At 37.8% G+C, this 17,333-nt stretch overlaps 1 protein-coding gene across 1 annotated transcript in view; it reads left to right on the plus strand.

Moving 5' to 3' along the window:
* Positions 1 to 17,333, plus strand: part of ncam2 (neural cell adhesion molecule 2) — a 467,141-nt gene that overhangs the window by 418,887 nt on the left and 30,921 nt on the right. Inside the window, exons 14-15 of the mRNA XM_063005428.1 lie at positions 196 to 317; positions 10,957 to 11,131. Coding sequence (XP_062861498.1) covers positions 196 to 317; positions 10,957 to 11,131 — 297 coding nt within the window. The remainder of the gene's footprint in view (positions 1 to 195; positions 318 to 10,956; positions 11,132 to 17,333) is intronic.

Genomic DNA, 17,333 nt, shown 5'->3' on the forward strand with positions numbered 1-17,333 from the left:
TGTCAAGTAAAACTAAAGAAGTGTCAAAAATCATCATTTAAATATATTTTTATGTCCTAATCTCATATATATTTCACACAGCAGTTTTGTGCAAACACTTTTCTGGTATTAGAACTACTGATCAACTGAACTTAAAATTGTTATTATTTAAATTATTTTTATGACAGTTTATGACACTCTCAATCCTTTTTTTAGGAGAGCCAAGTCCTCCATCAGTGCAGGGCCAGAGGGGTGTAGGAAAGGCCTACAGACTGGGCCTAGTCAAACAGGATGATGGTGGCATGCCAATACTGGAGTACATCATCAAATACAAAACAGTAAGTCATTTTCCTTTATAACATATACACCGTCGAGGCATAACATTATGACCACTGACAGGTGAAGTGAATAACACTGATCATCTCTTCATCACGACACATTAGTGGGTAAAAAAAATTTGAGCTACAGTAGTTCATCTGCTGAATCGGACCATACGGGCCAGCCTTCGCTTCCCACGTGCATCAATGAGCCTTTGCTGCCCATGCCCCTGTCGCCGGTTTACCACTGTTCCTTCCTTGGACCACTTTTGATAGATACTGACCACCGGGAACACCCAACAAGAGCTGCAGTTTTGAAGATGCTCTGACCCAGTCATCTAGCCATCACAATTTGGCCCTTGTCAAACTTGCTCAAATCCTTACGCTTGTCCATTTTACACTTGCTATTCTAACACATCTACTTTGCGGATAAAATGTTCACCTGCTGCCTAATATATCCCATCCATTAACAGGTGCCATGATGAAGAGATAATCAGTGTTATTCACTTCACCTGTCAGTGACCATAATGTTATGCCTGGTTGGTGTATATACTTTTTTAAGTATCAGCATTTTGAGACATTCCACAGTAAGCAAGTGAGTTGGTAAGGTGAGGGTATTATGATTGGATATAAGAGCAGTATCAGGCTTTGCAAGCACAGATGGCTCTTGGCTCAACACATTTAGAATTCTCTCACGAAATCTGCCACAATCAACTCCAAAAGAACATTTCTTAGTGCAAGAATTTAAGAAGCTTAGGTCTTTCACTATCTAACCAAGATCATATTGGAAAAAAGATTTAGGGAACTTGTAGGCCAAGGCTAAAAACCACTGTAGAATACACGTCTGTGACATGGGTACCTTGCATGTGTGAAGGCACCTCTGATGTGAAGGTGTGTACAGGGGTTTTAAAGACACATATGCTGCCATCTAGGTGACGTCATTTCCAGGGAAGTTCATGGTTATTTTAGCAACAATTAGTATCCACAGTTCCCAAATGAACAAAGACTGTTTATAATAGAAAAGGTGAAGTAACACATGTTAACTTATAAACTTTATTTTTTGCACTCTGTAAACACCGGTACAAAATCAGCTTGTATAGTTTGCCTGTGTTTTTACATACACAAGACTGAAGTAAATTAGGGCCTTAATGTGTATTAACAAGTTGGTGTATTCTAGCCTGTGGCTAAATCTGACAGTCACTGTGAAAGTAAACCTGTGTAAAGAGACACCTGTGTGAGACACAACGCAGAGGAAGACTGGGATGTAAAAATAGAGTCTCTAAGAGTGAATCTCCACCTTTTATTTGCATAGATGCAAGTAAAAGGAAATGCAGAACAAGGCTGACAGGTGTTCAGTAGAATTGCTTGTGTGTGTGTGTGTGTGTGTGTGTGTGTTTCATCATCCATATAACTTTCTATTGCTATCCAATTAGTCCCTAAAGGTGAGCTCTTTCTCTGTGTCAGTCATTTAAGTGGTGCTGAAGTAGCTGTCACTTTCATTCATCTACATACAGCCTGTCGTTTATCAGATCCAGAACAGCCGTGTACATGTCCTTACATAGCCAGCACTAAATCACTCACTACAGCAACAGAGCAATCTGTCAATCCTGAGAGTTTGCATTATTAATTGGGGAATATGTAAATGTGGAAACTTTTTTAAAGCTAAGCAGTATTAAACTGTAGTGTGCACATTACTTATGTGCACTTATAGTGTCCAAGGTTGTTAATTCCATTTATAGGAGTTTATCCAATGTGCCTACCTGCCCTGCCCCCTCTGGTGGGTAGAGGTCCCGATTGACGAAAAGTGTTCTCTTTAAACTGCACTTCAAAGCATTCTCTGCGCCTACTCAAACATTACTCACTGCACTGGGGTAAAGCTGTTTATGAGTGTACTTAGGACTCAGTTCTCTAACTTTCAGAGTCCTCAGACTCTGACTCTCTGGCTGTCTGACTGGTAGACCTGTCCATTAATCCTCTGTTTGTCTGATATGAATGTTGAATGTTGGACTTGACGATCTATCAGGTTTTTTACTGCTACCCTTTTTGCTGGCGTTCTTGTGTTCTAGCTGTAAATGGGGGAGGGGGTTACCTCCAGAGAAACTACTACATGTATGTTTAACATCCATGCTTTATTCATTGGAATACAATAACGTACTCAGTACACATTCTCATGAGAATTAGCGCCCTCAGTGGTACTTCTAATTACCAAATACATTACAAGTTGTGTGGCACTTTTTTTGTACCACTGCTCATTTGTTGGGTTTTCCTATCTGGTTGACTTTGGGTTGCAATTTGCTTTTGTGGCTACAGTATTGTTCTACCATGGTATCCTGCAGTTGGGTTTTACCCTCTAATATCACAGAAAAGGGTTACACCTGGTGCCTCTGCCATGAAGCGCTCACTATGACAGGTTTAGTATATACACAACATGGATTATTTTAATAGGGCAGCAAAGCCCCGCACCTGCAATATTAGAAGATTGAACCCAATTGCAGGATACTTACTAAAGGTAGAACAATACAATAGAATACAATAGAATAATCAATACAGCCATCAGCTACAGAAAAGCAGAAAAGTATAGTTAAAAGAAAAGATATTCTGAAGGAGAGCTGATCCCACCAATGCCAGCTACTCAATCCACCAGCAAGTGATAGCCCAAGCTCTTAATAAAACTGGAGCAACAAAAAGGAAAAAATGGACTGCCACTCTACATTCCCAGGCTTGATTGAACAAAGACCAAGACCTTTAAAAACCATAAATATGTGATTTATTAGTGAATTATCTCCTTTTCACTCAATAAACTCACATAAAGTGGTGTTAAAAAAAATAGCAGTCCAACACCATTAACTTGATAAATCACTGTTTTTAGTAGAAGTGATATTTCTACATAGCAAAAAATTCACTTGAAAGTGTAGTAGAGTAATGAAAACAAAACAAACCCAACAATTAGGACATGCATCCCACTCATTCTGAGTAATTGAAGCATTGATTGAAAGGGGGTTGTTCAAAATAATAGCAGTGAGGAGTTCAATTGGTGGTCATTCATTCTGCAGAAGAACGGGTGTCAATTTTGGCCCTTATTTAATGTAGGAGGGTGGCAAATGTTTCCTTTTGAAATATTGGGTAAAATGGGTTGTTCCAGACATTGTTCTGATGAACAGCATACTTTGATTAAAAAGTTGATTGTAGAGGGAAAAAACATACAGAGAAGTGCAGCACATTATTGGCTGCTCAGCTAAAATGCCTTAAAGTGACAACCAAAACCTGAAAGACGCAGAAGGAAGCGTGGAACTACTGTTCGAATGGATCAGAGAATAGCCAGAATGGCAAAGGTTCAGCCAGTGATCACCTCCAGAAAGATCAAGGAACATCTGAAGTTACCAGTGAGTACAGAAGATGATTAAGTGAAGCCAATTTACCAGCAAAAACTCCTGCAAAGTCCCGTTGTTAAGATAAAGACGTGTTCTGAATGGGTTAAAATTTGCCAAGGAACACATTGACTGGTCCAAAGAGAAATGGCTCAACATTTGTGGACTGATGTATGAGTATGTCAGACGACCCTCGAGCACTGAATTCAAGCCACAGTACACTGTGAAGACAGTAAAGCATGGTGGTACAAAATGATGATATGGGGATGTTTTTCATACCATGGTGTTATGCATATTTATCACATACGAAGGATCATGGATCAGTTTAAATATATCAGAATACTTGAGGAGATCATGTTGCCCTATGTCGAAGAAGAAATGTCCTTAAAATGGGTGTTTCAACATGACAATGACCCAAAATATCTTGGTTACAGACAAACAAGATTGAGGTAATAGAGTGACCAGCCCAATCCCCTGACCTCAATCCCATAGAGAACTTGTGGGCTGACGTCTGAAACATGTTTTTTTGAGGCAAAACCCAAAATTGCAGAAGAACTGTGGAATGTAGTCTAATCATCCTGGACTGGAATACCTGTTCAGAGGTGCCAGAAGTTGGTCGACTCCATGTAACACAGATCTCGGAAACAATTGTTATGCCACTGAATATTAGTTCAGTAATTTAAAGTAAAGTGAAACCTCAAACATTTTTTCATGTTATAGATACATTTTTTTAAACAGCCTAATATTCATTTTTCTTAACTTTCTGTAAAGGATGAACACAAACTGGCTACATTTAGTTAATGTTTTGATTTAGAATTGAAAGTGCAGTATTTTCAGTGCGTTTGCATTTATGGAAATAAAAGTTATTATAATGATTTTGTGCTTTATTCACTTTTTTAAAGTCACTGCTATTTTTTTGAACACTACTGTACAGCAATAAACCTGACACTCTCAAAAACCCACATGAATCAAAGTGCTGCCAGGTACACAGTAATAATGTACAATTAGGTAATAATTAGGGCTGTCGAAGTTAACGCGATAATAACGCATTAACGCGATCTCAATTTAACGCGATTAAAAAAAATAGTGCCGTTAACGCAAATTCTAGTTCATGTTGAGACTTGACTGGTAGAACCAACGTTTTAATGTCAGACTTGCCACCGTTGTTCATTTGCGGTTTGTTAAAATAATATAACTGAGCGTCGTAGGGATACACTTGCATAATAAAGAAATAAATACACGGTATATTCACAAGTTGTCGGGAGCAAAACACTTTATTAACTTAATCTGTTACGGCACTGAATACCGGAGTCAAGCACGCTAGTCCATGAACTATGGAAGCCCCAAAGGATCAAAACACACTCACTTCGTGTAGAAACGTCCATCAAACCATTGTCACGATACAAGCACAGAAAAGTCTGTTACAATAACTACGCCTTATCCCACCTAAAGCACCGCTGATCTACAATGTTTGCTGATGGAGAAATTCTAACCTACAATCTGACATTTATACGAAGTCAAGGGTCTCTGCTGGATAGTATTACTGCCTAGTATGTGAGTGAATAAAACAATCTTACAGTTTTCTCTTGTCCCAGCAGTTTTTATCATAAGGACATTTAGCATAAAATGTGTTCACCATTTTAATGGTAACATTTCACTTAAAAAACCTTGTTTTCTATAACATTTACACAGATTTTATTTAATGTGATTAATCGTGATTAACTATATGAAATTCTGAGATTAATTTTTAATCGTTTGACAGCCCTAGTAATAATTCATGCTTAATAATTTCACCTTCACAGAGTTCTTAAAAAGACTGAAGAGGGCTTTTATTTACTTATCTCTCTGTCCAAGTGATTCCATACTGGCTCAGTAATATTCAAGTCCGGACTCCAGTTCACTACTGTCAGTGTTTTATCAGCTGTTATTCTCTTCATATATGATTTCACTGCATTGGCAGTGTGTTTGGCATTGTTAGAAGGAATGACATGATGAATTAAGTAACAAACAAGTCAGGGACAATTCAATTCAAACAATACCACTAACACCAATAGCAGAAATGCAGACCCAAACCATTTTTCACTAAAGGCCGCAAGCACTCATTCATTCCTCTTTCTCCAAGTCTTTTTCACACCTATTGTCAACGATTAGACCCAAAAATTAGATGTCACTTCATAATACTTTTCCACTAATTTACATTACAGTTTTTGTGAGCTTTTGCATATCTTAGCTTTTTTCACCCTGTTCCCATTCTGTGAAAGTGGTTTTTTGGCTGATATTGTTCCAAAAATGCCATTCCTCATAAGCCTTTTCAGACTATAGAAAGGTCAGATATAGAAGGGTCAATCCCAATTAAGCTGCCAGATGCTGAGCCAGGTCATTGTTAAACTTCTTCCAGTCTCTCAAAGAAGAAACTCTGAGAATCTTTTTATCAGAGTTTGAAAATTTTCTTCCAATCATTCAGTCCTTTGTCCTTGACATCTCCGGATTTTTCAGATTTCTTTATGACAAAATGCTACATCGTAAAAGTCCAGTTTGTTTGCTGCAAAAGATGTTAGCAGCAGATCCTTAAACTCCTGTAAGTTGTGAGGTGGGGTCTCCATGGATCAGACTTGTTTGTCCAGCGCATCCCACAGATGCTCGATTGGATTGAGATCTGGGGAATTTGGAGGCCAAGTCAACATCTTAAACTCGTCGTTGTGCTCCTCAAATTCCTGAACCATTTTTGCTTTGTGGCAGGGCGCATTATCCTGCTGAAAGAGGCCACAGCCATCAGGGAATACTGTTTCCATGAACGGCCATCCACGTGATGTAACTTTTTCAGCAATTTGAGCTACAGTAGCTCGTCTGTTGGATCGGACCACACGGGCCAGCCTTCGCTTCCCATGTGCATCAATGAGCCTTGGCCTCCCATGACCCTGTTGTTGGTTTACCACTGTTCCTTCCTTGGACCACTTTTGATAGATACTGACCACTGCAAACTGGAAACACCCCACAAGAGCTGCAGTTTTGGAGATGTTCTGACCCAGTCGTCTAGCATCACAATTTGGCCCTTGTCAAAATTGCTTAAATACTTACGCTTGCCCAGTCCAGTGTCCAGTGATAAAAGACTAGGGGAAGATTAACAGACATAATTAAACAAAATAGCTTGGGGGTTTAACTGTTCACTTACAGCAAGTTCAAACAGGGTAAATGTTGCTAATAAAGAGGCCAGTAAGTTTAAACAATTTGAAAAAAAAAACCCACAACAACACTGTGGCACCTAATGCAATCATAAAATATAGCACACACTACCATACCATTACCATGTTGTGTCATTGCAGGGCTAAGAAAGGTCTAACACCTAAAGACTAGCTGGTTAGTGCAGGAGGGGGGTCTTTTTGATTAATCAATAGAATATACACCGATCAGGCATAACATTATGACCACCTCCTTGTTTCTACACTCACTGTCCATTTGATCAGCTCCACTGTAGTTCTAATATTACTGACTGTAGTCCATCAGTTTCTCTACATACTTTTTTAGTCTGCTTTCACCCTGTTCTTCAATGGTCAGGACCCCCACAGGACCAGGACCCCCACAGGTATTATTTGGGTGGTGGATCATTCTCAGCACTTCAGTGACACTGACATGGTGGTGGTGTGTTAGTGTGTGTTGTGCTGGTATGAGTGGATGAGACACAGTAATGCTGATGGAGTTTTTAAACACCTCACTGTCACTGCTGGACTGAGAATAGTCCACCAACCAAACAGCGCCCCGTAGGCAGCGTCCTGTGACCACTGATGAAGGTCTAGAAGATGACCAACTCAAACAGCAGTAATAGGTAGGAGTGTCTAATAGAGTCGACAGTGAGTGGACACGGTATTTAAAAACTCCAGCAGCACTGCTGTGTCTGATCCACTCATACCAGCACAACACACACTAACACACCACCACCATGTCAGTGTCACTGCAAAGCTGAGAATGACCCACCACCTAAATAATACCTGCTCTGTGGTGGTCCTGTGGGGGTCCTGACCATTGAAGAACAGGGTGAAAGCAGGCTAAAAAGGTATGTAGAGAAATAGATGGACTACAGTCAGTAATTGTAGAACTATAAAGTGCTTCTATATGGCAAGTGGAGCTGATAAAATGGACAGTGTGTGTAAAAACCATGAAGTGGTTTTAATGTTATGACTGATTGGTGTAGGTGGTGATAATATGTGCAGAGCAACAAATGGGCAACAGTTATTAATTTAATACCCACAAAGTTTATCTGTATAGTAGCTGTAGCTCAAAAATAATTAATCAATGAATAGAAGTGCTTGGTAAGAGTATATTTCAACCTCCCAAAAATATATTTCACCCGTCTTACCATACTTTAACATACAACAAACATAATATTTATGGGTAGGCATCCATCTATATGTATTTTATATGCTTTAGTGTGTATTACATGTTGATATACTAGTGTTTGACTTATTTATAGGATCAGTAGCTGTTATTGAGAAATCTGGGTCTTCAGATCACTCAGCCTTTGAGACCTTCTGTCTCTGTTCCTTTGCCATTGCTAATTTACTCATCTCACAAGCTCTCTACCACATTTTTATGTAGCCCACATGAAGATAAATCAACACATTTCCCTCTCTCTCTTTCTCTACCCTTCTCTGATGTCTTGGTTTAGTGCATACAGAGGTAAGAACATGGGAAATGGAGATGAAGATACATAGTGCCGTAGGCCTGTCGGGCGTGTGAAATGCATATTCAACCGTTTAGCTTTTAAAGAGCTCTGGCAGTCTGAAAATGTCAAAATGTAAAAAGAATGAGTTTTTTACAGCAAAGTGGTGGCTGGAGTTTATGGCAATGCAGCAGACAGGAAAAAAAACACTATAAATACACAAATCTATACACAGAGACATAAACAGAAGAAATGGAAAAAGTGTAGAGTGTGTGATTGCAGTAGGAATTGTGGTGATTACACTGAACAGAACTGATTACTGTTTAAAATGAACACACATAGCCATGGATATCTGCCTCTATCATCTGTACTTAATTTATTTGTTACTTTTCTGATTTAATAGTAATGTTACATAATCGAAACCATGGTATGCAAAAAAAGTATGCACCATTTTTATCTTGGTTTAATAAACAAAGACATAATCTTAAACAGATCCATGTCTACAGAATCGGATAGGTTTTTTGTCTAAAACACAAAAAAAAGACTTTGGATCTTACAAACTCATGTTTATACATGGTAAAGGCTTAGCCCAGAGTAACAGCTTTAAGGTTCTGCGTCCCAGATCACATACTACAGTACTACTATATTAAACAGTGGTTTTTTTATGCATTTTCTCCCCTTTTTCTCCCCCTTTAGCACATCCAATTGCCCAATTGCATCATGCTTCCTCTCCGTCTATGCCGATCCCTGCTCTGACCGAGGAGATCGAAGCTAACCCACGCCCCCTCCGACACATGGGCAGCAAGCCGTATGCATCATATCACCCACACATTGACGAGTGTTGTGCCACCTAGCGTTGTGTATGGAGAGACACACCCTACGAGCACTCTTTCCTCATCTCTGTGTAGGCGCCTCTAATCAGCCAGCAGAGGTCGTAATTGCACCAGTCTGACAGAGCGAGACCCCTATCCGGCTTAGTCCCGCCCATCTGAACAACAGGCCAATCGTTGTTCATGTGGCCGCTCAGCCTCAGCTGGCAAGGCAGAGCTGAGATTCGATACGATGTATTCGAGATCCCAGCTCTGGTTGCAGCGTGTGTTTTTAACCTGCGCCACCTGAGCGGCTAAATAGTGTTTTAAAGTAATGTACCACTAATATGCTCTTAATTTGTTATTTACAGGATTATTATAGTTACTTGTTTAAATATTTATATAAACGATTACAATTATATTACAAACTAAGGGCATCCAGGTGGCGCAGCAGGATATTCCGCTAGCACACCAATGCCAAGATTCTGAAATCTTTGGTTCAAAACTCGCATTTCCACCGGTCGGCTGGGCGCCATCTGGCGGGCATAATTGGCAGTGCCTGCAGCAGATACTAATTGGCCACTGTTTCTGTGGGGAAGACTGGACTATGTGTGGGTGGGTGGGTCTTCATACGCTGTGTAAGGACACTGATTGGCGGAAGAGACGTCTGTGCAGAATGCAGGGGCAAGAAGAGGAAGGCTGTGCACGTGTCGGAAGAGGCGTGTGCAGTGACATGCTCTCCTTGGATGCAAATCTCTCAGCAGCGGAAGACAAATTGACTGTGTTAAATTGGGAGAAAAATGGGGAGAAAATGCATTAAAAAATACATAAATAAAAAATTACAAACTAAAATTAGGCAAAAATATTAACTGATATTAGTATGAATAATATATACATTAAATACATAAAAGTATTTAATGTATTTATGTACTACTTTTCATTCTGAATCTAAAATCAAACCCTAATTACAGATTTTTAATTTATAGATTATTAATGACAGTAAACATGTTTTACTGCTTCAGTGAAATTCTGCAATGTATTATGCAATATATTTTTCCCTGAAGGACTAAAAAACAAAAACTCAGTCTAAAAATAAAAATTACTCAAACTGAAATATGACACTAAACATTATTAAAACATACAGTTTCTAAAAGTAAAACCAACTTGTAATAAACAAATAAAGAATAATATTAGACTTGAGATGTAATTGCATTAAAGTTTTCAAAGATTCAACTTTTCAGTCATTATGCTGATTATAGAATTTGTAATAAAAACATTATTTAATGTATTTAATGTATTTATGTACTACTTTTCATTCTGAATCAAAAATCAAACCCTAATTACAGATTTTTAATTTATAGATTATTAATGACAGTAAACATGTTTTACTGCTTCAGTGAAATTCTGCAATGTATTATGCAATATATTTTTCTCTGAAGGACTAAAAAAAAAACTCTGTCTAAAAATAAAAATTACTCAAACTGAAATATGACACTAAACATTATTAAAACATACAGTTTCTAAAAGTAAAACCAACTTGTAATAAACAAATAAAGAATAATATTAGACTTGAGATGTAATTGCATTAAAGTTTTCAAAGATTCAACTGTTCAGTCATTATGCTGATTATAGAATTTGTAATAAAAACATTATAAAATACAATTTAAGCATTTTGGTCTGAGACTTTTAGCCCCTACTGTCCATATTTGTTTAAACCTGGCTCTGAAAAAATTCTTTACTCATAATAATCACTTAATCTAGAAATTAAATCTGTACAGCAATGTCTCTGTTACGTCTACTGATTTTATACCTGTCTGTGTGTGTAGGATAAAGAGGAACAGTGGATGACCAAGCTAGTTCCCGGTATGCATGACTTTGTGCTGCTGCAGCCTCTGCAATGGAACACGCAGTATGAAGTGGAGATCACGGCCCGCAACGTTAAAGGCTTGTCCGAGCCCACCTTTGTCAAATTCTCCATGCCACAGAAACCAGACATCACAGGTACATGCACCTCCACATTACAAGCTAATTATAACAATAACAGTACTGGATAGAATCATATAAATCCTTCGTTGTCTACAAATCCTGGATGAGACCACCCTGGTGGTAGCTTAGTCGACTACATACGGCTTATTTTATGTAAATTCAACTCATGTCCTTCAGTGTAGTAAAATGCTTATTACATGTGCTTTGTTCTTGTTGATGCTCAGTACAGTGGTAAAAAGCATTTACATATGTTTGCACAAGATAAAATCGAACTTACTAGAGAAGGCTGTGTTCCTTGGGCACTGGAACTGGACTCACTGTGGCCCTGACCAGCATGAAGTGCTTTAAATAAAAAATTAAATGATTAATTTACCAAACAGTATTGTAATAATAAGAAGATCAATTAAGTTTATATCAGTGGATGATTACAAGGTTACAAAAAAGGCAGTTAAAAAGTGTGACAGGTGCTGAGACTTTGTAGACATTTGGTTAAAAAATTACAGGCATCAGACATGTGACAGGCACAACATTACCCCAATAGAAGACAGGCAGGAGATAAAATACATCCAGAGATGTTACTACAGTAGTACCTTGAAACTCAATGTTAATTGGTTCTGGGAGTGGCGTCGAGTTAAAAAGATGTTGAGTTTCAAGGTATTACTTCCCTTAAGGATGTTTGGGAAACTTGTTAATGAGTTCCATGGTCCTGTGGAACTGCATATATTTTAGGCTAATGTAAAATAATGGGGTTGTTTTTGACACTTACACACTGAAAATAACACAAATATAATATAAAATACTAAAATACAATTAAAAACAGTTAAAAATGAACGAAAAATACAGTAAAAACTTCACTTTACCTTTATTTCCTTTTTTGTTTCCTTATGCTTCTTAATGGTGGAGATGTTTGATCTTGGGATACCGTATTCCTTAGTGAGTTCAGTAAAGACGCATTCACATGAGAAGCAGCAAAACAGCTTTTGCACTGGCTGTGCTGTTACTTCCTATGGAGTGCGCCGGTGCACAAAGCTTAACGTGACTTATTGTACTAAAACAATCAGTAAGGATTTTTATTAGTGGATTGAACTTATAAGTTTCCTATGCTGTTTTTCCTTATTAACATTAAGTCACATTAAGCTTTTTTTAACGATAAGCACTTTAGACTCTCTTGAAAAAGCTGATTCTCAAAATTTCTCAGCACCCCAACCTATAACACAAGTTTAAAAGTGAAACAGGAGGAAAATCCAGCTAAACACAGATACACGTGGATGCTTTCAGAGTGAATTTGACGGTTATTCCACACAAATGCAGTTTCGTCTCATTTTCGCACTTTGATGACATTTTACCCCACCTCTCAAGCCAAGCTCTGAACAAAATGGCAGTCTCACACACGTCGAGTTTAAGAGAAATGTTGAGTTTAAGGGTATACATTTCTCGACGAAGGACGTTGAGTTTTAAAGATTTCAAGTTTAGGGGATGTCGAGTTACAAAGTACCACTGCATATGGGAAAATATTAACTTGCAGAGAGATTAACAAATGCAGCAAACTAAATTACAGGTTATTAATAATCATCCACTCATACTTGAACTTTGTAGAAATATCATTTATTATTATGCACAATCAATGTGACTTGATAGATTTGATTATAATTACTCTGAGGTTAACAGCACATTTTGCCCACTCTTAATTTCTGGTGATAGTTGATAGCAATTCATTAATCTCAGACATGCAGATGCCAGAAACAATAGCTTTTATTTAACATGCATATGGTTATGCTTAATGACACATAAAAGCATTACAAATTTTACTCATTTAATCTGAAAAGCTCATTGTTTAATAATCAGCAGTACTGCTACAGTAATCAGCTTTAAGTTGCTGCTATTAGCTCAATATGAATCAGTTCATTAAGTTCTGTCTAAAGTTTTGTAAAAACAAAGTGGATTTGGTGGAAAAGTCTGGTCACGTGACTATCCAGTTTTACTGTACCTGCATACAGAGGTCAGGAACCCAGAACTTCATTTTAGATTATGAACACACTCAAGTGGGTGTGACAAACTTTGTTTTTACCTAAGACTTACACCCATACTACAGCCACTATGTCATGAATGTAAATAGGTATGGATAGTTTAATTTGCTTTTGTTTAAACCAACATGTTCCAGCCGAGTGACCATTACTTTCACCACTACACTCAGTGAAAAGAACAGTACAGATAGAATGTGTGTCTCAGTGGTTCAAGAGGGAAGAAGATGTGCAACTAAAGAATTGGCAATAATAGATTGGAAGGAAACATGGGGGGGAAATCAAAAAATTGAAAATAAATATAAAAAAACACACATTAAAAACACACAATTAATTTGAATGCAATTGTATATTGATTTCTTTTTACCAGAACTAAGTGGTTCAGCTCAAACTGCTAAGCATAGTATATAGTCCCAGATTATAATTTGTCTTCCAAATTTAGGGTATTAGCATTAGGGTAGTCAGCATTCTTCTGACTTCTAATAAACCCAGGTTTATCCAGTAGACTAAAAAATAGTAAATTGCATTGTCTGTATTGTCTTCCAGCTGATTGATAACATACAACAACTAGGCCTGCTACTGTAATACCATTTCAGTCAGTTTGGCCTTGGATATAAATTAGGCATCCATGTCAACTGCCTTTGCAAATTGGTAAGCGCTGTGAGATTCCATTATACGTTATAGGATACGTAAATATTAATATTAGCCTAAAAAGCTTAATTTTATTTATTTTTATTATTAGGATTTTAACGTCATGTTTTACACTTTGGTTACATTCATGACAGGAACGGTAGTTACTCATTACACAAGGTTCATAAGTTCACAAGGTTATATCAAACACACAAACACTGTGGGACTGTGGGAGGAAACCGGAGCTCCCGGAGGAAACCCACGCAGACACGGGGAGAACATGCAAACTCCACACAGAAAGGACCCAGACCGCTCCACCTGGGGATCGAACCCAGGACCTTATTGCTGTGAGGAGACAGTGCTACCCACTTAGCCACCGTGCTGCCCCTAAAAAGCTTAAATAACCTTACTAGGCCGCTCAGGTGGCACAGTGGTAAAATACGCTAGCACCCCAGAGCTTAGCCCTGCCATCTGGAATGTTCATACAGTGTGGGAGTCGGATAGGGACTTCTCATAACTGATGCAATTATGACCTATGCTGGCTATGATGGCGCCTGCACAGGGTTGAGGGCTAATTCATTGATCAGGGTGTGGCTTTTTGTACTCAAAGCTGATCCGCATATAAACTCACCTTGTGCAGGTGAAAAGATGCAGTCGTCTATTGCACACGTGTTGGAGAAAATGCTTTTATATATAAGTAATATATAAGTATATAATAAGTAAATTCTAATGTCTGGCAGCTGATTAATAACATACAATTACTATGTCTGCATTTTTAATACCATTTTAGTCAGATCAGCCCTGGATGTAACAACAACAAATTTTGGGGAAATTAGGCATCTATGTCAAATGCCTTTGCAAATTAGTACGATTCCATTATACACTATAGGATATATAACTATTATTATTAGCTTAAATAGCCTTAATAACCTTACTAGGGCCAAATTCAAAATTATGACATAATACTTAGCACAGCTGCCTTTGAGCACCACTTGCTTTTTTTTGGAGATACAGTCGAATACTCAGTTGTCTGGCCATATTGACTTGGCCCTTATAAAATTCACTCAAGTCCTTATGCAGCCCAAATCTGCTGTATTTAAAACATGTACTAAGCAACCTCCATCAGCCCAACATTTTATGTCTTTTAGTAACATTAAATCTTGTTTTTGTGGTTACTGGGTGTAGTATAAAATGATTCATACATAAAACATGGAAATTTCATGCTGATAATAAAAGACAACTAATATATGTGATCTGTAATCTACGATTAGGCATGCAGCATAATTTAGCATAGCAATGTAGCCTGGTTAAAATGATCTAATCCTAGATTATCTGTTTTATGATGGTGGATCAAAGTGGAATAGATAACCAACTACTTAATACTGCTTTTTGGGACAGGTGCATTATTTGTTGTGCACACACTTTCCAAACTTAATAATGATTAAGTACATATTGCTGAAATTATGCAAAGGTAATTTGATGTAGACCAGAATGCAGATTAAGATCCTACTATGATCTCCCAATGCACCAGATTTAAACATTATCAAATATTTATGAAAGGTTCTAAAGTGCAGACTGTAAAGTAGATCTTCATTTCCTTTATTCTTTAATATTTATAAGGACCCCATGAGAAATCATTTTGGATTTGTATAAGGAATTTGATGTATAAGGAAATAAATCAGGCCTTTCAATGGGAAAATATTAAAAAATATTAGTTTGTTCAAATATCGTGATGAGTCCTGTCCACCCACTTTGTACCATTATAAGGAACGAGTTTGTAAATCCATGATGTCTGTTCCATGACAAAAAATAGAATACCCCACGCATTACATGTGGCATTAAACGTGTAATCCTTTTAAAGATGAAAAGACACCAGACTTAAAGTCCTTATTAAGTCTTGGTGACTTGAATGCTGTTGCTTGGCAACCTTAATAAATGCTGCTGGGATCAATACTAATGATGTAATGTGGTTGAACCCTGCAGAAACAAATTTGCTTAAATATCAATAGGGCAACCTGTGCAGCTTAATATATCCGGATGAGAAATGCCACCTGTTGGTCACAATGGCTGATATTCATAATTCTCCAAGTCAGAATAGTGACAACTGTGTTTTTGTGTGTGTTTATCACTTTTGATTGATTGCCTGCTAATTAAACATATTTTGTCCCATTTTTCTCCCCTTTCTTTTACACTTTTTCATTTTTTTAATCACAAATGTCTGGGCTAATTGTTTCTATGACCTGCTACTTAACCCTTTGCTTTAAAATAATTAAAAATAACAAAAATCCTGCACTGATTGCAATGCATCCCTCTCATCTAATGCCAACTGTCGCTTAATTAAACACTGTCTGGTATTGATGTGTTATGTCATTTTGAATCCTAATTTCACCATGTGTCTCACGTCCTCATCTGAATTATATATCATTCCTGTCTATGCATTCATCCATCGATCTGTTTAATCATTCCTGCTGCGATCCTGCTAATCCCTCATCTTGGGCTGACATCTGCTACCTTACCTCCCCGTCTCCCTACCCTACTTCTTGACCTCATTACAGATCAGTGTTGTGATCCCCCTCCAGCTGGAGATGGACATCCTGCACTGCACTCCAGCCAAGCAGTGGCTTTTATTGGAACTATGCTGTCAATCACTCTTAATTTGGGTCTTTGTTGATGCCATTTCATCTCCACCATGCCATTGGAAAAAAACTGAACCAGGAACTTAGTTCTGTTTTCTCACTGTTTTATTTTTTGGCTAAATCGGCTGATTGCACCAGTGCACATGAAAGAACAAGGGAACCTCGATTTAACGAACTAAAAGGGGGGTGTAATGGTCCATAAAATGCGATTGTCTGAAACAGGGCGTTTTTTTTCAGGGGGTGCAAAAATATACAAAAACACAGCACTTAGGTCCACAAAAGTGCTAAACATGCACATATGATAAACAGTAAAATTAACAATATAAACAGATATGTACATATGTAATGTAAAACCTGTAAATAAATGTTACAATTGTTCTACTGGGTTGGGGACTCAGAGTATCTGTTATTCTGAGTCTAAAGCACTGCTGGTGGCTACTGGAGCAGTGCTGGTGCATAACTAAGCACTAGAACTTTCAAAAATTAAGCATGAAGGACAGAGAAAAAGGCGAGAACAAAGTGAGCCTCTCGACAAAATAAAGCCTGTCACTCATGGAAACAGAGAGATGTGTGCCGGCTAGTGGACAATAACTGAACTACTGGTCCTGGAATTTTAAACAATCAGATTTTGTTCATTAAATCCGAAATCAGTTAAATCGAGGTTCCACTGTATGTACTGATCAGTAGTATGTCTGAGCTGATGCTTCTTATTTTATTGTGCAATACCAGCTGTCATACTTGCTCTTTTGTTTTAGACCATTCAAACAGTCTTTAACTGCACTGATGGAGCAGAGTTTTTTTAAGTCACTCATTGCACAATATATTTCCTGTTTATTTGTTTTGTGTTCTTTATGATTTGTGGCCCTGTGGTGTTTAAAAGAGGTACTGGTACTGTTTTGTAACCAACTAAAAAGATAATAGTTACACATT

The sequence above is a fragment of the Trichomycterus rosablanca genome, chromosome 12, assembly GCF_030014385.1.
Source record: "Trichomycterus rosablanca isolate fTriRos1 chromosome 12, fTriRos1.hap1, whole genome shotgun sequence".
Taxonomy (NCBI): Eukaryota; Metazoa; Chordata; class Actinopteri; order Siluriformes; family Trichomycteridae; genus Trichomycterus; species Trichomycterus rosablanca.